Consider the following 20,570-nt stretch of genomic DNA (forward strand, 5'->3'; position numbering starts at 1 on the left):
AGGTAAATAAAATAGATAACGATCTTAAAAATTAATAAAACTAATAGTGTTAAAAATTAAAAAAAAAATCTAAATTTAAATATCTTTTAATATAATAGTTATAGATCTAGTGAGAGTCTGATGGGTTTACTTGTCCAGAGAGTTTTATGATTGTTTAAAATGGGTACACAAATGATATATTATCATATAATTAAATATTAAATGCCGCAAGTACTGATACTGTTGCAGTGCCTGAACTGCCTAGGCTGCATAAAAATGTCCATAATTCCATGTTTTTCTGTTAAAAAACAACTGTTCAATGTTACAACTCTACTATTACAGTTTTCAAAAAGTATAAATTCACTTAGATAAAAACTTAAAAAGGTAAAGTAAGCCATGGGATCATCAAGCTAACTCAGAAATATATACTGAACATTTGTACGAACTTTGACTACATTTTTTTTATAACAAATCTAATGCGACTCAATGGTGATAAATACAGTGTACTGTACCATGAAAATTATAATGCATCTGATATTACAGATGATCTATCACAAGTAAAACCTGATGGAGAAGAAAACCATCAATGCCAGAAGCAAAGGATTGCTGCTTTACAACATCCAGACACAGAACTCGCGTGGCTTTAATTAAAGAAGACAACCCAAGAGGCATCATATCTACAAAACTATCCCACAGAGCAAAAGATGTCAGAATGGGGCTGATGTTGTTCTACGAAGCTGATACTTCGGCTCAGGTGGCGGAGCAGACGGCAACAGCTTCTCAAGCTCCTGCAAGTTAAGAACAATTGCATCAACAACAGGGAAAACTATTTGGAATATTCAGATGAGTGTTGAACACCTTCATTATGTTCATTGTCAAAAGATTCAATCATGTTTCATGCATCAAAAAGCTTTCTATCTCAACCCCACATTATACAGAATGATAATTTTTTATCATAACAATGATGAACATGTAAGATAACAGTATTAGACAAATGCAATTTAATTTTCCTTTTCATACTGAGGAATCCACAACCTATCTTTGGAGCTCTAAAATAGGGGACCCCAAATGTAATTATAACCATTGACCACGACTGAAAACCAAAGGTCCTAAGCACAAAAGAAACAAAACTAACTGTTGATTAACTCCATCATGCATCATAATCAAAAGAAGATAAAGCTAAACCCATCCTTTTGTATTGGGGACCACTTTTGATATTGAGAATATTTTATTTGAACAATAACAAAATTCTGTCAGAAGAGACGAGAAGAAGTTCAAGAGAATTAAGTACTATGCAACAGACACTTGAAACAGATGATAGAAGTCTTAAAGAATATCAGGTGAAGGAACACAAGAACAATCTCCACCAGGAACTCTAGGACCCATAAATTTGCAATTAAAGTTGGCATTTGAATGGGAAACACTTCAAAATTGAGATGTCACAAGAAGTGTAATATAGTTGAACAGAAAGAATTCTTATTCTTTAGTAGGCATATAACAGAAAAACTTCGTACTTTCTTCACAAGAAGTATATTAACTTAAACTTTGGAAAAATAATTCCAGCCTCTTAACTATAGCAGCATCACCCTAAACAGTATTATTGCTCCATTTATTAACTGAGGCAGACACACTCTTCTCTGAGCTGGGGTGGTGGAATGGAAATTAGATAATACTACGTTATCTCATATGTAACAGACACTGATGTTAGGGTGAGTTAACATAAGAACTACTAGTGTAGGACCAATGGCAACAATCCACTAGGGGGATTTCGCCAAAGACTACGAAGAATCTCCAATTGAACTAAGACACTGTTTCCAAAACATCATCAAGAGCTGACAACTGACTAAACTCAACTCAGTGGAGCCATAACCCATATCAGCCTTTCAGGGACAAAAATTGAAAACAAAAAATTACAAATGAAATTGTATGTAATGCAGCAGTTTGAAACAGTAGGAGTTCGCCACCACATCCTTACATTCCTTGAAGTTTTCAGAAGCACTTACCGTCTTCAGCTTGTCTCGCCCATCCAAAAAAAAAAAAAATTACAGCAGATGATTGTTTTTGCCATTTTCTTCTATAAGATTGAACAGTGAAGAAGTTATAGATATGGACCAGAGACCACTTTGAAGATCAGCATCCCCAAGTAGAGGAAGAAACCACACTGTACAAAGACAGCTAAAGCCTCTCTATGAACCACAACTAGCAAAAACCATGTCTAACTAATATTCTTCAGGGACAAACAGGCCAAAGCAAGCTTCACAAATAGTCCAAAAACTTGCAAAATGATTGTTACAGTCCTTAAACACATAGATTCTATATATACTATGGTGAAATATGAAACAAATATGCATATCAAGGACTTCTTCCACAAATACCATACTTATTCCCTGAGCCATGATCACCAAATTCCTTTTCCCTTTCTCAAAAAAGGGAACAATGAAAAATTAAAAATCCCAACACCTCTCAAAACTGCAAACTGGAATCATTGAAATAACCCTTTTCTTTTTCAGGGACACTGAAAAAATACTATAAAAGATTTTTTTTCATCTCACTGGGGCATCAAGGAAAAAAGCCATTGAGAGATACAAATGTTGATCATTGTGAACTCATCAGTGTTTAAGAGTAATGCATTTTAAATCTAATGCACAGAGAAGTTGGGAAGGCTACTGATCAAGAATGTAAATGAAACTATAACTAATAGAAATGATACAATTTCTCCTCCATCACAGAAGTACAATATAATCATAGGCAATTGAACTTATTAAAATAGTATAAAAAGCCACAGGCAGGCCATTCCCTTTGTACCTTCCCCTATCCACTAGGCAGGAAGAAAATCCTTAGGGCTTCTGTAAAGAATCTTTTTTAAATAAATTTCATTTTCTACTTTCATTGCCAACAGATACAAGAAATAGGCAATCTTCAGAAATGCAGAAAAAATAATGCATACATGATCCAAACTTCGACAAAATAATGGATAAATAAAGGAGAATATATGAAAACTGGAACCACACTATCTATGCAAAATTATTTTCATCAACTTTGAGGGGGAAAGGGAGAAAGCATGTGGCTGAATTGCTTTGGAGACCGCAAGGAGTTTTATAAAAATAGAATCAAATAAAAAGACAAGTGTATCATAATAGACAAGTCAAACCTTCCGTTTCCTTAGCCTTTCGTTTTCCTGTTCCAAACGGGAAACTTTGTTCTCCAGCTCACTTGTGTAAGCCTGTCCAAAGTAACTTTGTGGTCAAAGGAAAACAGGATGAAATGGCAAAACTAAACATCGTTATTATTTTTTAAAAACAAGAACTGAAAGTCAACCTGCTTTCTTGCTCGTGAACGAGCAGCAGACTCCCGGTTCTTTATCATCCTCTTTTGCCTCCTCTCAACAGTCTTCTCCAATATTTCTTCAGGGGTGCCCCTTTTCCTTCCAAGAGTCTGTGTATCCGATAGTGTTCCTATTGAAGGTGAAGTTAAGGCCACCTGGTTATCTGTGTATGAAACATCCATTATAGCACCTGTCCCCATGTGCAGTGGCTGTGGAATTGGCTGGCCTGGCATGTAAACTCCCATCATACTTTGTTGTGACTGCTGATATTGTGGATGTGGGTAATGCATCCATTGACCTTGTGGAAACTGTGGTGTTAAATTTTGATCCATACCAACAACAGGACCACCAATTTTTTTGTCCATAGATGGCTCAGCTACAACCCCTGCTTTCACCAAGAAATCCTCTAAAGTCATCTCTCCTAGAGTAGGCTGTCGTTCCCTGGACTTCCTTTCCCCACTATTTTTGTTTTCCTGAATATCTCTCCAAACCTCATCAACTGTCTTCTTACTAAGAGCACCCGTTAACGAGAGACTCGCCTGATGCTGCAGAGCAGTCTGATTGGCCAATGCAGTGCTCTCCATTTCCATACTCATAGACTGGTTAGCCTCAACTGTCCAAACATTCTTCAGAAGCTCATCTATGTTCATACTTGTGAGTGGTTTTCCCAAGTCACCCAATTGATTTTGAACCTCATCAAGTGTGAGACTGTACATTGAATTCTGTCTCACCAACGGTTGAAACTGTTTACCAGTACTACTACCATCACCTTGTGAACCCATTGTCTGAATCCCCATTCAACAAACTTCACTGAAAACAGTCATTCCAAGTTCTCAAACTCCAACCCCAAAAATGATAACAATAGGCCAAAAGTTGGCACGAACATGACCTGAATAGGAACCTAAAACACAGCCCCAAAACGAGCTCCTGAAATGACCACTTCAAGGTTAGGCCACTAATCCATTCTGACCATCTCACTTCAGCTAATCTGAAATATATTTATTCAATTGAGAATTTCATATTAAGAGGAAGAACCATCCATCAAATTTTCATTTAAACAGAGGTTTCATGTACATGCAAAGGTACAGATTAATCATCTATCAATCAAATTGCTTCAAACCCTAAACCCATAATTCAAACAAACGACTTGAAGAAATGATTACACAGATTAATAAAACAACGAATTAAAAAAACCATTAAATACGGCTGAAAATCCTTTAAATGTAACCGAGGAGAGTGACAAAACTCTCTTAGAAGGTCAAGAAGATGTACCTCAACCCGGTCTTCAAACAAACTTAATGTCAGAAACCATCAACCTCTCTGCATGCAACCAAATAAACAAATCACACCCAGCTTTAAATAAAAACTAGATCCTACAAAGAATAAAACTTTACCAGCACAGAATCTAAGATAATTAGAAGCGAAAAAAAGGTGCAAAGAAAAGTCAGATAAGTAAAATCCCTTGCATGCAAAACCAAATGGCACGAGAACAAACCCATTGATCAAAAGCTTTGAAACTCAAAACCCAGATGCAAAAACACCCCACAAACACAGCATTACCATAATCCAAGATCAAAAAATAAATTAAAGAAATTTCATGAACCAAATCAAGGCCAAAAAAATCAACATACAAGCTAAGAAAAAAAACTAGGATACAACAATCCAAATGAAATGAAAGTCGAAAACCACATCGGATCAAACTCCTTAAATAAAATTTTAAAAAATCCCACATATAAAATTGAGTACCAAGAAAAAAATGAAAATTTTGAAGAAAGAGTGAGTTCACAAAAATGAAAAAACGTTGAAAATTTTAAAAAATGAAAGGAAAAAATAAAAAAAGCTTACTTTGTGAGTTAAGAGAGTGAAACTGAAGAGATTTGGGGTTGAATGGGTTCAAATAATGTATTGAGATGAAATCATTAGCACTTTGTATTGATTTTTTTTTTTCCTTCGTTCGGGCATTTGAAGAAGAACAACTACGAAAACCGTATGCTAAATATTTACACTTTTTAATAAGATTAAAACAGAGTGTTTTAATTGGTCCATTTTGTTTTCATCTTTAAAAAATAAAATTAATAAATAAAAGTTGAAACTTTATATGGTGAGGCCATTCTCATTTAATTGTTTCATGAGATGTCCGGCCTACCATTTATTTGTTTGTTCTATAAAATTTTACTTTTTTAAAAAATTTAATGATATTAAACTAACCCTTTATGAAAGAATAAAATAAAACAAAATTAGGTAATTAAATAATAAATTTAATGAAGTTAATCATAATAGATCGATTATTTTTAATATTGTACGTGTACACAAGTTTTAAATTCATTTCTAACTTTTGAAACTTACATTTTCATCCCATATGTGGGAAACTCACCACACATGCAATGTTCACCTATCACAAATTCAACAATTTTGTTCAACTTTTGACAAAAAAAAATGTTAGCAAATTGTTTTTTATCATATTTAATAGTTTATAATATCGAGATTTAAGTATTTTAATAAAAATTTAAGGTATTTTAGTTAGAGCTTCACTTTATCGGTTTAGATTTTTTATGAAATAGTTTGAATCTTTTACGATTTTAAATAAATTTGTTAATGAATTTGTGTTAAAATATATGAGGAATCGATTAGTTTTAAAATCAAATTTGAAAATGATAGATTTAAGGTAATTCATAGTCACCATGTGAATCACACATAATGTTTAGGGTTAAAAATGAAAGTTTTTTTATTATACGTGACTCAAATGAAAGAGATTTTTGGTTATCTTTAATTACATGGGGAGGTGTTTTGCCATCCACAATGTGGACCAGGCACGGTGGGGTTTTTCTGTGATATAGAGATAAATTAATTAATGAGTTGGTGATTTTCCATCCCGAGATTTGGAGGAAATATCAATTTGATCCTACAATTAAAAAAAGCATTATAAAGATATAGTAGTTATTTTTAACTAATAAAGAATAAAAAAGAAAAAAGAAAAAGCATTTTAACTTATAAGAATTATAAATTAAATTTTACTAAAAATCAAAGGAGAATAACAAAATTAAAAATAAATTTTTATTTGAGAATTTTTATTTTTCTTTTTTGAATGTTTTTAATTGTTTATGAATTCTATTCATTATAATTTTATTATGTAAATCTCTAAAGTTTTAAAGTTTTAATTTCATATTTATTCAGGAATACAATAGATATCCTGGTTTCAAAGTATTAGTAGATGTGTAATGACTTTTTCAGAACTTAGTGGATCAAAGGAAACTTTTTTAAAAGCTTAGCGATGAAAATGATCGTGCCATAAAATAATTAATAATGTTATGTAGGAGGAAGCAGGCGGAGTGGAGAAAGCGATCTGTCTGAGTGGACCGAAACCATTGCTAAAGGCACTTTTGTTCATTCTGGAAGGTACTTTTATCCCACTTTGTCTTATTAATTTCTTTTTTTTTTTTTAATACAAACTTTGATTAAAATATTTTAGGAAATTTAATTAAAATGTAATTACTATAGGGGTTTATTCGATAGTAATCATAATTATTAATGGTAGGAGCAGAACAAAACGTAAATTAACGGGGAAACACATGAAGGATGGTGGGGTTTTGGTCAACAGAGGTTGACCGACAAGGCAAAGCCAGCAAGCGGCATCCAAATTCTAGGAGGAGGCCAACAATTTGGTAATATATATATATATATATATATGTTTTAATATAAAATAATTTAATTATATAATAATATATTATTAATATATTTAATTATTTATTTAAAAATATATATACATAATTTTATTGATAAACTTAATTACCATTCATGTTTTTATCTCATTGATGGTCAGGGGGATCGGCTGCACTGCTGAGAGAGACCAACTCTGTTCATATCCATAGGCAAATTCATAGAAAGAACACACGTCCAACTGAGCCCATTAACTTAAATTGGAGGCAGTTCAAGGCCCATCATTGATTAGATCTTAGGCCCCAATAGAATCCAAAACCAAATCTTTCGAGAGAAGAGGATAAAAGAGATCCAATTTCAATTTTGAAATCGCAGAGGCGCTCTCCATCTCAAAAAGTCGCGTCGCAACGTCGGTTTATTCCTCTTTTAACATCTCTCTTCCTCGTTTGAACATTTTTAATATTCCCGACAGTTATACAAAACTCATTCTCATTTCCCTGGAAGTGAGAATTTTGGGTTTTCAATTTCCAAATTATTCTCTTCACAGAGCTGTAATAATGTCCGCTTCAGCCGTCTCCATCACGACCAACTCGGCGGCGGCCCGCCGGAGGCCGTTGATGGTCAACGAGAAAAAATTAAGTAACATTGAATTGGTTCAAGCCGAACCCCAAGTCAACGGTGGAGATGATAGAGTTGCTGCGGCTGCGACTAGCAGAGATCTGAGCCACCATTCGATTCGTGCCGAAGCGGTTGTGGAGAGAGATTTGATTCAACTGAAGAAGAGCGCCAATGCGCATTCTACTGTGTCACCTCGCCGGACGCGGAAGGCAGTGGCGAAGCAGGAGAAGCCGAGGTGGTTGACAGTAGTTAGTATTTTTACTAAGAATGTTATACTTTTGTTGGTTTTGTTAGGGCTGGCTCAGTTTGTTAGAAAGTTAATTGTGAAAAATGGGGATCAGACTCAATTAGGGTTTTCGGAATTTGAGAAACGAATTGGAGATGTTGAGGATTTTGTGAAGAGTACTACGAAATTGATGCAGGTTCAAATTGAGGACGTTGACAGAAAGATTGACAGTGAGATTGGAGGGCTGAGAACTGACGTTACTAAGAGTATTGAGGATAAAATTGTAATCTTGGCGCGTGAGGTGAAGAAACTGGAAGAGAAAAGCGAGGGGTTGGAGAGGACATTGAGTGAATTGAAAGCTTTTGATTGGTTTTCGAAAGAGGAGTTTAATAGTTTTGTTGAAGGGATGGGGAAGAGGAGTGGTGAATTTAGCGAAAATGATGTTAGTTTGGATGGTATAAGAGCTTATGCAAGGGAGACTGTAGAGAAGGAGATCAATAAGCATGCAGCTGATGGGCTTGGAAGGGTGGACTTTGCATTGGCGTCTGGTGGGGGTAGTGTTGTTAAGCATTCTGAACCTTATTTGGTTGGGAAGGGGAATAATTGGTTTTTAATGGGTGGTCTAAGTGGTGTCCATAGGGAGGCTGATAAGATGTTGAAACCAAGTTTCGGGGAGCCAGGTCAGTGTTTCCCTTTGACAGGGAGTAGTGGATTTGTTCATATTAAGCTGAGAACGGCTATCATTCCTGAGGCTATCACACTGGAACATGTTGATAAGGCGAGTTTTTAATTTTAATATGTAGCTTTTTGCATGGAAAAGCTATCAAGTTATTAATTATATGTCCATGTTCCTGGTTTGGCCCTAGTCAGTTTTCTCCTGTGATCATAATGGTTGTGTCTCAGTTCCATAATGATATTTCACGGTAGGCGCTATCTTAAAATATTGACAAGGTGCAAATAAGCTTGTTTTCACAATATTTATATGACCAATGCTATGTGCACACCCCTTTAAGTATATAATTAGGTAAATATATGATGTGTTATCATGCAATTTGTTGTTATGTTATTTTTAATTCAAAATCATCTAATCATATGATGACATATCATCTATGTACTAAAAAATGTGTGCACATAATTTTATTATATTTATCTGGGCCTATGATGTATCTAGTATTTGAGCAATTACCCTTGTGTAGAAGTCCCTTGAAATGATTTAGGGAGGTGTGAAATCTATTCTTATCTCATAGGAGAAGGTTATTTGTTAAGACCTGAAAAAAAGACTTTAAATGTGCCATAATGGCTATGTATGTTTGAAGAATATGGTTACCATCCAATTTTTTACATTCAAATGATATTAAGCCTGGTGTAGTCCAAAGAGAAGTGGGGGAGAGGGATGAGCCTTCTTTTGAGAAGGACTTGGAGTTTGCTTGAGCTATGAAGTTCAACTAAAAATTTTGGAATATAGTTTTAGTGGTTCTTTTGTCATGTTATTGATTTTAAGCTTCTTTTCTTTGTCTTATCTCATTTCTGACTGGCCTGGATTTTCTTACCTGCTAGCTAATTTAGTTCAGTTATTGCATGTCTTATTGTTTGAGGTTGATGAAAGTTTGCTTACATGTGTTAGAGCAAGATCTCTGTATTAAGTAGTGGATGAAAAAATGATACAAGACAGCATATTATCTTTGATTTTACGGGTTGTTGTGCAATAGATAGGTGGAAGTTTGTTATAGCTTGAATTGTATGTGATTTATGACTAAGAAGTATTAGGACTTAATGTCTAAGAGGTTAATAAAATAATAATTTCCATTGTATCATTTTATGTTGATTTGGAGGAGGTGAAGAATATTTGGGAAATTAATTATACTACTTTTTTATATGCGTTCACAACACAATTACTACGGTGTGGTTATCATTCGCATTTCATGCATTCGTTAATGTGCATAAAAAAAAAAGTCACTGGTGTAACTCATAATTGATTTTTAATTCTTCTAGTTCTAAAAAGATAAGAATTGTCATCAAGCTGACAATGTAGGATTAAGGTTTAGTTTAAGTTTTATAAACAGGTAGGCTGCATGCCTTTGTTAGTTAGGTCTTGTTCTCCCTTAACTCATAATATTATGTCAAAGTCTTACTTCTTTTTTAGTGCTTAGTTCAGAATTTTTTTATGCTTGATAGTCCTTCAAAAATACAATAGTTCGACTTGATTTTATATTTAATGAACTTCTGCAACATTGTTGTTTTCTTAGTGCCAGTTCACCTTTATGGCTGGTTAACTCAGGATAGTAAAGTTCTAGGTTTCTTGTTGAATGCTCAAAATGGTACTTTAAAGGTAGCCAGTTGAGTCTTACGGTATCTCTAGTGGCAAACTGTCAAGTACTCTCTTGTGACAAATGCAAAGGATAACCTCAGTGCACAAAACCTTAATAGCCTCATGCATATGCCTTACGAACCCAAATTCCCGTGGAAAATATGCTTGTATGCTGATTCAACCTGAACATTTGTCCTTAAAAGTAATAAAATTCCTTGAACATTCTCAGGTCTACTTCAATTCTTCAAATGACAATTTTGGGAAGATAAAAACACGTTAAAATGTTGGCTATTATAGACAGCTTCAACTTCTTTCCTATAGAGACAAAAGTAGTTTATTATTCGAAACAATTAAACTCTGTATATTCAAGTGCCTTAATATAAAAAGTTGCCTTGTCAAAGAGGATTAGACTGATTGACTCCATTTTTAGGTTTTATTCTCAAGAGTAGCTTTGGGGATACCATTGTGTTATGAATAAGTTCCTGTTGGAAATTGATACCAGGCTATGTGTAATATGTTGGCATTATTACTTGAGGAGTCACAGGAAGATGAAGTAACATTGAATTGTTGAAATTGGAAATAAAGATAAAAGTAACTCTGATTTAAATTCGAGAATGAGTCTTAATTACCCAATGTAAAATTCGGATCTTTAATGTACTGGAAAATTATTGATGCTACAGTCAGGAGTTTAGCATAATCTCAAGATTCTTTCTGCCAGAAGCGATTGCTAATGCTAGTTGTTTCGTTCATTTTCAGAGAATAGCACTTGTTTCGCAATAGTATCAGTTTCTTGGTCTTTTATTCTTATTGTCAGTTTTGAAGTTGTTGCTGCTAATATATTTGACATACATGTTAACAACCTAGTTTTCTTGGGAAAGCATTTCAATTTTTTGTTTTCTCTACTTGGCCTGACCTGTATTTATGCTTCTCTCTTTGCCATGGACTGTTGTGAACTATTTTATACTTTCTGTTGTTGTTGTTGTTGTTGTTCTGCTTCCTTCTTCTTTATGCGTTGCACATTTGATAATAATTGATGTTACTGAATTTTGTCATTGTGATATGAGCAGAGTGTCGCTTACGACAGATCAAGTGCTCCCAAGGATTGTCGAGTTTTTGGATGGCTACAGGGGCATGATAATGAGTTAGCTGTCAATGCTGAGAAGATGTTTCTTTTGACAGAGTTTACTTATGACCTTGAGAAGAGTAATACTCAAACCTTCACTGTATTGGACTCACCAAGCTCTGGTGTGGTTGACACTATTAAACTGGAATTTATGTCAAATCATGGAAGCTCTTCTCATACTTGCATTTATCGGCTAAGGGTACATGGTCATGAACCTGATTCTGTCTCCATGTTGCCTGTGTAGTTTCATAAGTCCCCACCACCTATGCCATGCTCTTGTAATTGTAATATCAACTTTTTCTTTTTTCTTTATTTTCTGCTTAGATCCTTTTCGAACTTACTGCTTATTAGGTGTAGAGTTTCTTGTATTTTGATACCTAGTACGTCCTGATGTTAGTATTGTCAAAAAAAAAAAAAGTTTTGTGTACCATATCATCCATATGAATCTCTGATTGAGTAGTAAAACTATTATTTCAACTTCAAATGACGGTATATATGGTTAACAATGAGACAGAGGTTCATCTGTTTTTAAGAGACAATGGATTGACATCCATTTTTATTGGACCCTATAGTAGAAGATAACAGAGTTCAATATTTGAATAATAATAGCATTAGCTGACACTTTCTGATAAATTAAGTGGTCAAAAAAGGCGCGTGAAACCCAAGATTGATTGTTGGGAACAAATGTGGAGTACAGCAAAATTTTCCTAGTGGGCTACACCAGCTTAAAATGTAGCCCAAAAAAGTGATAAGAAAGGAGAGGAAGAGGCTTAGACATTAAAAAAAAAAAAAAAAACATTGAGAAGTGGGGTTTTGTTTCGAAGTTTGAAGAACAAAAGGGGTAATTCCGAAACATTCTGTCTCTGAAACCTCTCAGTCTTCCACTATTCATGGAATTTTCCCACTTTTCAGCATGCCATGGCATGGACCAACCAACATGTGGTCTATTCCTCTTAGACAGACATTAACCCTAAACCCTTGAATTATGCTAATCATTAGATTGCATAATTATGATCTCTTTGATTACGATCTAACGGCTATTAGTGACTTGCTTGAAAAATTTATCCCATAAGGAAGAAAGAAAAAAGTAGGTGGGGATTAAAGAGAAAGAGATGCTTTTAAAAGTTCTAATAATGGGAAGTGTTTGGAAGGAATTAGATTTACAAGTGGTTGGATTTGTTCCGGCTTTGCTTTTGGCGAAAGTCTCTCTGAAAGATTTTGAGTTTGACAGCCAATCCAGTCACTTTGGGGTTACACTTTTGCTTTAATGCTATTAAATTCGTGCGGGACTTGTCAAAGCTTTCAATTACAAAATGTTTGTCTCCCTCTTCTTCTTCTTCTTCCTCACCACCGCAAGCATTAACTCAGGAAAGTTTCCTGATCAAATCGGAGGCCGCACACACGTGGACGTGGGGGTCCACTTTCTCACTATTACTTGCTAAAAACGCTTTTGAAAACCAAAACTCACCATGGCTCCATTCCCCATACAGTACAAATTCAAGAACCCAAGTGCTTTGAAACGACATTTTAGATTCCATCCCCACTTTTAATTTTGACTGCTTCCTTGCCTTCCATTTCTTCTTCTCATATTTTTTTTTAATATTAAAATTCTATCCCTTTTTCCCCCCAATTTCCCACAATAGAAATGACTATTTCTAACGTTAGGTTTCGCTATTAAAATTAACTATTAATTTTGATAATGAAAAACATTTATGTTTTTTATCTAAATATTGTAATAAAAATACAGTTAATTGTCTTTTATCTTTAAGATTTAAAATATTAAAATAATATATGTATCAAACCAAGGTGTAAACAATATTATGATGTATAACTATCATTTTAAAAACTTATCAAAATTAAATGTATACTTTTTATATCTTATTTTAAAAATTATTATATTTGTTTTATATCTTTTAAAAATATAATTATAACCTCAATAGTTTATACTATAATATTTAAACTCATAATTTATTACAATTTGTTCAATTCTTGTGAGATGTAATGGTCTTTTTTAAAACTACCTAAAGACATATTAAAATGTCAAAAACAACTCAATTTTTTTTTTCAAATTTATGAGAACCTCCTAAAAGTGTTCACTGAAAACCCATAATATTTGTAAATATTAAAGTTTTCCCAAAACATACGATAAATGTCATTAACAACTCTATAGGGATGACAATGAGAAAGGATGAGGTCGAAAACCCTATTCCTCGTCCCTATCGCCACAGGGAATATTAATCTCTATCCTCAGCCCGTTCTGGTTATGGGGATAATAAGGATTCTCTAACCCTTACTAATGGGAATAAATCTTTCTCCGTCTCCTACCATTGGGAAAAAATCCCTCCCCATTATTGTACTTGCGCAAAAAAATCTCTTTCATATATTATTTAAACACAATATAAATATATTAAACAAAAAAATTAACTAAAACTAAAATCAACTCATTATTTCAAATGCCACAAATAATAATATAAACAATAAAAAAATATAAAAAAATTTTTAAAAAATTATAATAATATAAAATTATATAAAATATTAATATTTTAAGTAAATATATTAATATAAAAAAGAGGAGACAAGGACGAGGTTGAGATGGGGTAGGGCAATAAAGGAATACATATATTTCTATCTCTTATTATGGGGATATTTTTCAACTATATCCTTGTCTCATTCTTTATTTCTATTAAAAAATCCTTTCTTGTTAGAGTTAGAGATCTTAAATTCGGATCAAAATTTCGAACTCTACATCTCTATCTAAATTTGTAAGAAATTTTTTTTATTATTTTTAATTGAAATTAATATAAATTTGGGATACAAAATATGTAATAAAATTTCACAACAAAATGTTATTTAATTTCAGTTTTTTTTGAACAATTTTATAAAATAAATTAATAAATTTTCTTAATAAATTTAATATGAATAATACTATATATATTTAATTTAAATATATAAATATGTATATATTTATTCATATATTGAGTATTCAAACGGACGACAATAGTTAAGAAAAACCCCAAATTTATATTAAATACAAGTAATTTTGTTCATTGTATTTATATACCCGGAGAATATTCTTGTTTTTTGGCCTCACTATCATATTGGATGAATTTGGATTCTTTCCTGAATTATAATAAATCTAATTTGTAAATTTTTAAAAATAGAATAGGATGAATAAATTAACTTCCAATAATTCACTGTACATAGAACAGAGACAGGTTTTGGTAACTCCAATGGTATTGCAGTTGAGTTCTTGGAAACTGGAGTTTGATTGAGACCAGACCAGTAATAGAACATCAATATTCATTCTTTCTTTAAGGTTTATTTATATTTTGCTTTTGTTCTTGTTCTTGTTGTTGTTTCCATTAATTGTTTGGTTTTGTTTATGCTTGATAATCATAGTAAAAACTTGTACAGAAATCGTTGATTTTGGTTCAAAAGTTGACCTTTTTATAACAAAACCCATATGGGCTGTCAATTCTCTCTCATGCTGTGCCGCCCATATTTATGCTTCAGATCTTCTCTTCATATTCTCTGCTTTAATTTTTATTCTCCTTTCGGTATCTTCTTCAATATCGTTACTTTCTTTTATTGCCATTCATTTATTCTGCCTTATCTATCGATTGGTTTGTTTCTTTTTAATGTTATTGATGAACGTTGTCTGGTTTCTGTAATGGGAAGATTGATAATATTACTCTGATCTCACCAAACATGAATCAAGAAACCAATAAGAAGGTAATTAATTTCATTACTTTCTTGTGTTATATGTGTATGTATTTTCTCTAATTTAATTGTTTTGGTTGTGTACTGTATGGCATTTTGATTCTCATTTGTGAATGTTTTCCCCCTTATGGTTTCAGTCATTCTTTCAAAAAATATTCTTGACAAAAGACAGGAATGGTCCAATCGAAAAGAAAATGGATGAAGAAACGTTTGATATCTCTGGTGAGTCATGTTTAGATGCTGTGTTCTAAGAGATTGTTGGTCAGTATTTTTTATTTCGGAAACTTTATGTTTAGATACAGTAAGGGAATGTGCTGTGTTGCCACTTTATAATGTTTAAAGTAGATTCACACGTGTGTGTGTGTGTGTGTGTTTATTTATTGCTTTTCATTTTGTTGTGAAGTTGAAGATTTGTATTGCTTGCTGAATCATGGAACAATTTTGTCTCCTCTTTTTTCTTTCTTTTTTTTTTTTTTTTGGTTTACCTCTTTGGTAAATGAAATTCAAAGATAATAAATTGATAATGCTTGGTTAGGGATAAAAGAAGTGACAGGTAACGGCAAAGAATAGGGGTTGCAATTTGATGTTATTCTGGGCATATATTCCAGAGTTTAAACTTCTATCTAGTCCTAAGGAAGGAAGCAAGATTGTATAACTTTATGTTTCTTTCTATCTATCTAACCCAGTTTAGGTGTTATTCTTCCCTTGGTCCATGCTTATAAATTCATGTTATAGTGGCAACTAAATGTTTAAATTAAGACACATCAAACTTTTTTTTTTTCTGTTTTACTGCCTTTGATTTCTTTTTCTTGTTTTTGATTATATCCATTTTGTTTTCTTGTTTATACTTGCAGAAGCACCTTCTGATTCAGCACTTGAGTCTCTGTTCTTCAGCAGTGTACCAATGCCAAATCACAGTGTCCAGTCCTTCCGGTACTGAAAAATTTTATTCATCTGTCACTTAGGGCCATTCAATGATTGTTATCACGATAGTTTTTTCTACTTAAGTTTAGGTTTTGAATTTCTTTTTTTGTTTGTTTAAGGGTTTTTGTTGCAACGTGGAATGTTGGAGGGAAATCTCCTCATAGCAGCCTCAATCTGGACAATTTTCTTCAAGTTAACAATCAGTCAGATATATATGTTTTAGGGTACTCTCTTTCTCCTTTCTTTTTCATTTTTTCATATTTATTCTAAATGAGATGTTACTTTTTTCTCAACTCCTGATAATTTCTTCGTCACTCTGACAAAATTATATTTGAATACAAAACAAGTCCTTCAAAAGTTTCTACTGAAGCCGACTTCCTAGTTTAAATGCTTCCTATTGTTCTTTTCCTGTGTTTGTATTTTTTTCTGAACCAAGGAAGAAGATTTATTAAATGAGGTGCTTAATATAGTCAATTTATGGCAATTGTGGTTCCAGTCCCAACCATGATTCTAACATGGCTCTTACTACATACGGTCTTCGTTAAATACTAGAATACTATGAAAAAGAGTATAAAAGACAGATTCAAGTTTTTCTCTTTTTGTTTAGTTAATTTAGAGAGGTGTGCAAATTTATTGCTTATTTTAACTGTTATGTCAATTTATTAGTTTTCAGGAAATTGTCCCATTAAATGCTGGTAATGTGCTAGTTATAGAAGATAATGAACCAGCTGCAAAATGGCTGACTCTGATTAATCAGTCGCTGAACAAGTCACATAGTGTGGCTTCTAGAGGACTGAAATCTGCCCCCTCTTTCAGCAGCTCGCTCTTCTTCCAGAAACCTTCTCTTAAAAAGGTCAGTAAGACTTTCAGGACAGAGAGTAAAAGGAGGCTGAAGACTTGCAACTGCACACCTGAGCTGGAAAAGAAGAACTGTAAGGAATTCTGTTTTGGATGCCAGCAATCAAATGTTAGTGAAGATGATTATTCATCAGAAGATGATGAAGATCTGCCTGGTAACTTTGACATGGCTGATATGACCATCCGTACCAGTCAAATGAAATATGGCCTTGTAGCAAGCAAGCAAATGGTGGGAATATTTGTCACTGTTTGGATGAGAAAGGAACTTGTGCCATATGTAGGTCACTTGAGGATCTCCTGTATTAGTCGTGGAATCATGGGCTGCCTTGGGAACAAGGTAGTTCGAAATTTCCTGAACATAGTCATATATTTTTCTAGTGTTTCTTTTCCCCGGTTACTTAATAAGCATACACAAGTATGGCTTTCACATTTTAGGTAGATGAATAAAATCATGTTAGAAACTGAAACCAGAAAAAAGCATGTTACATAGCATGTCAACTGAAGCATTACATTGTTGGTTCTTTTGGTTGCAGGGGTGTATTTCTGTCAGCATGTCTTTTCATCAGACAAATTTTTGTTTGATATGCAGTCATTTAGCATCCGGAGAAAAAGAGGGTGATGAACTTCGGAGAAATTCAGATGTCACTGAAATCATTAGAAACACACAATTCCCAAAGATTTGCAGAACTCCTAGCAGTAGGGTGCCTGAGAAAATTCTGGACCATGAGTAAGCATCTCTCAATTTATCTAACAAATAATTCTAAAGTTTCTATAAATTCCTTTTTACCAATTTTATTTTATCTGTTTCACTGAATTGTTTTACTTGTTAATGGACCTAGTCGGGTTATATGGTTTGGGGATTTGAACTATCGGATAGCATTGAGTTACTCTGACACTCGAAAGCTCCTGGAGCAGAATGACTGGGATACACTACTAGACAAAGATCAGGTAGTTTCTTTTAGTACAGTTCGTTCTTGGGTAGTGTTTGAAATAAGAGTAGCTCATTCATCTGTTATAGAAACTATCATAGAAATTGATAACAGAGTTTATTGATTCCGAAGCAGCATCTTTTGTGTTATAGAGGATTTAATTTTTTTCCTGTATACTCACTTGGAGTTTTCTGCTTCTTGTTCAATAGCTCAAGATTGAAAAGGATGCTGGGCGAGTCTTCAGGGGATGGAAAGAGGGAAAAATTTACTTTGCTCCTACATACAAATATTCGTATAATTCAGATGTGTATGCTGGAGAGACTATAGAAACCAAAAACAAACGGAGAACTCCAGCTTGGTATGTTTAAAAATAAACCTGTCTGTAAGGCTCAACTACACTAGCTACAATTTATTTTTAACAGTTAAGGATTTCAGGTGTGATAGAATACTCTGGCATGGAAATGGAATTCAGCAGCTTTCTTACATACGTGGGGAGTCCCGTTTTTCTGACCACCGACCTGTATGTGCGATGTTTTTGGTAGATGTTGAGGTGGTTGAGGGAGGATTAAGAAGGAAATTATCTGGCAGTAACATGAAAGTTGGAGTTGAGGAGCTTTTACCGTTTACCAGAAAATGATTGCAGCAATAACATGTGAGTTGATCTGGAGAGCTCTAAGGGATTCACCAAATTGTCTCGGTGTTTCGAATCCTGTTGCTTGCAATGAAATCTAGTTTTTTATATTGATAAGATTTAGAGCATTTTCCTAATTGAATTTTCAATTTTGATATTTCATTTGTTGTCTGATTCTTTCTGCGTATCATCAGGTACTAATATCGCAAGCATAGCCCTTACGAGATTGGAAGTGTCAGTGAGCAATCTGTACAGGCCATTCTGCGACTGTATAAGGTGTAAGAAGAAAAACTACTACAGTCAAGGCACATGAACATTGAATATTAGGTGAAGATGACAAAATTTGTCGAAGTATCGATGACTTACTGACTAGCACATACAATTTGTGCATAACCGGATTGGTAGATAGCGAAGAAAAATGTTTCCAAACTTGTGTAAAGAAATTGTTTTTGAATGCTAGACGGAAAGATAAATCTAGTGAATATAGAACAGTTTTGTGCATTGGCAGAGATGAGATGAAGAAAATCAAATTTTGTTGCAAGTTATGAAATGCTGGCTCAAGTGAATTTCTGAGTATACCGCCAAGGTTTTAGAAATAACATAGCTCACCCTGTCACTAGTGAGACATTGATGAACTGTTAGGATTTATAAGATAATGGGTTTAGTCTAGTAAGTTAATGGTGTAAAGGCTATTATCATTAGCATTAGTCAAATTTGTGATAAGAATCATGTTATTTAGTTTTCAAAAATCAATTGCAAAATTATGAATGATTAAGGCATGTGTATTCTACCGGGAAATAGGTCAAGTGATAACTGTTATTTACTAACTAATCCATCTTTCATGTCATAGTCCTAAGGTTGATTGTGTAGAAATATGACATTACAAGCTTAGTTACATGAACTACAGAGATCTTGGCAAACTTGTAAAGAAGGTTGTTGTGAGAGGGCAACCTTAGCTTGAGTTAAACATGGGCAAAGTATACGGTTCATGTCAACAAGGTAAGCAAACCAGAAATTCTCACAAACCCCCAACTCATTTAACAACTTACTATTGTGTTGGACTTACTTCATAAGGATCTCATGGATCAAATGCAAACTGAAAGCATTGGAGGAAAAAAGGTATATGTAAGTGGGTATTGATGATTTTCCTAGACATATATATACGTATCAGTTTTGTATTTGCTTAGTGATTTGATGAGCTAAACTTGATGTCATAGATATAGGTTAAGAGAAATCTTAGCTTAACTATGTAAAAAATTTGATATCCTCTTTTACTTTCTAAATTTAATTTTTGTTTGCCAAATGTGTTGTTTGAGAATTAAGCTAGAAACCATCTTTCTTTGAGTCAATCTAAGCTAAAAGTGAAACCTACATCACAATCTTCAAGTGCAGAACGTCAATAAATCTTGCTTGCTTAGTTTGGCAATGTGCAGAGAGCTTCAAGGAGTCTTGATTGCACAGTTTGGGGATGCCCATTAATGTGCATGTGGGTGGAATTAATGAAGAAAGAAGAGATGGGCTTCACAGCCATGACCAACATTTAATAAAATATTATTCAACCCTCGCAAATATTTTTTTGGCCAAAAAGCTTATTCCCACCCAAGGTTTAGTCCAACTCCAACTTTTATCCACTAAGTTTCAAAAATCTGAATATCTACCCATAGATGCTACATAATTTCTAGACAAAAGTTGGAGAAACAAAACTTTGGTGTGTAAAAAAGTGTTTCCTTCACGTTGCAGCATCACATGCAAGAAATAAATAAATATGTCAAACCGACACCAAGACATAAATGGCAATAATGTTATTCATGCATACACTCTTCTTAACACTAAAAATATTCACGCTCTTCTTCATCTTCCCCACTTTGTTGTACTTTTTCTACGCCTCCAGCTTCTTTCCCATGTTGGAATTAATTGCTACCCACCCAATATCTCTCACTTGCATTAATTTCTAAATGATTTCATTCAATATACAAGAGAATTTTATGTGGGATACATACACATACAATTATACAATTTTCCGACTTCACTTAACCTTTTACTTTTCCATGTTTGAATGTAAATTTTATCTATATATATATATATATATATATATATATATAGAGAGAGAGAGAGAGAGAGAGAGAGAGAGAGAGAGAGAGAGAGAGTAACATTTTAAAAATTGTTATAAACATTCTCTCAACTTAGGATTGTATTAATTTGGGAAATTCCTTATTTTTTCTTGGGACTTATAATAGGGGCAAATAACTATGTCCCACACAAGGTTTGATGA

At 33.5% G+C, this 20,570-nt stretch overlaps 3 protein-coding genes across 6 annotated transcripts; 2 read left to right on the plus strand and 1 right to left on the minus strand.

Annotated features, from left to right (window-relative positions):
* Positions 1 to 378: 378 nt before the first annotated feature.
* On the minus strand, positions 379 to 5,305 carry LOC123193140 (ABSCISIC ACID-INSENSITIVE 5-like protein 2). 2 transcript variants are annotated; one of them, XM_044605932.1, is made up of 5 exons: positions 5,150 to 5,305; positions 4,577 to 4,624; positions 3,298 to 4,231; positions 3,131 to 3,202; positions 379 to 767 (listed from the first exon to the last, which is right to left on the minus strand). In XM_044605932.1, exons 3-5 carry the CDS (start codon positions 4,099 to 4,101, stop codon positions 687 to 689), a joined length of 957 nt encoding a protein of 318 aa, XP_044461867.1. In that variant the 5' UTR covers positions 4,102 to 4,231; positions 4,577 to 4,624; positions 5,150 to 5,305; the 3' UTR covers positions 379 to 686. The 2 variants fall into 2 exon arrangements, with proteins under 2 accessions (XP_044461867.1, XP_044461866.1); XM_044605931.1 differs by having other exon boundaries at positions 3,298 to 4,292; positions 5,150 to 5,304.
* A 2,017-nt stretch (positions 5,306 to 7,322) lies between these two features.
* On the plus strand, positions 7,323 to 11,671 carry LOC123192346 (SUN domain-containing protein 1-like). The gene is made up of 2 exons (XM_044604865.1): positions 7,323 to 8,583; positions 11,181 to 11,671. Exons 1-2 carry the CDS (start codon positions 7,519 to 7,521, stop codon positions 11,478 to 11,480), a joined length of 1,365 nt encoding a protein of 454 aa, XP_044460800.1. The 5' UTR covers positions 7,323 to 7,518; the 3' UTR covers positions 11,481 to 11,671.
* A 2,754-nt stretch (positions 11,672 to 14,425) lies between these two features.
* LOC123192348 (type I inositol polyphosphate 5-phosphatase 10) lies at positions 14,426 to 19,083 on the plus strand. Of its 3 annotated transcripts, XM_044604868.1 has the most exons (11): positions 14,426 to 14,552; positions 14,915 to 14,968; positions 15,094 to 15,178; positions 15,811 to 15,889; positions 16,000 to 16,104; positions 16,547 to 17,075; positions 17,272 to 17,465; positions 17,578 to 17,686; positions 17,877 to 18,025; positions 18,103 to 18,319; positions 18,493 to 19,083. In XM_044604868.1, exons 2-10 carry the CDS (start codon positions 14,945 to 14,947, stop codon positions 18,302 to 18,304), a joined length of 1,476 nt encoding a protein of 491 aa, XP_044460803.1. In that variant the 5' UTR covers positions 14,426 to 14,552; positions 14,915 to 14,944; the 3' UTR covers positions 18,305 to 18,319; positions 18,493 to 19,083. The 3 variants fall into 3 exon arrangements, with proteins under 3 accessions (XP_044460803.1, XP_044460802.1, XP_044460804.1); XM_044604867.1 differs by having other exon boundaries at positions 14,426 to 14,968; XM_044604869.1 differs by lacking the exons at positions 14,426 to 14,552; positions 14,915 to 14,968; positions 15,094 to 15,178 and adding an exon at positions 15,556 to 15,647.
* Positions 19,084 to 20,570: the final 1,487 nt, after the last annotated feature.

The sequence above is a fragment of the Mangifera indica genome, chromosome 12 (assembly GCF_011075055.1).
Source record: "Mangifera indica cultivar Alphonso chromosome 12, CATAS_Mindica_2.1, whole genome shotgun sequence".
NCBI lineage: Eukaryota > Viridiplantae > Streptophyta > Magnoliopsida > Sapindales > Anacardiaceae > Mangifera > Mangifera indica.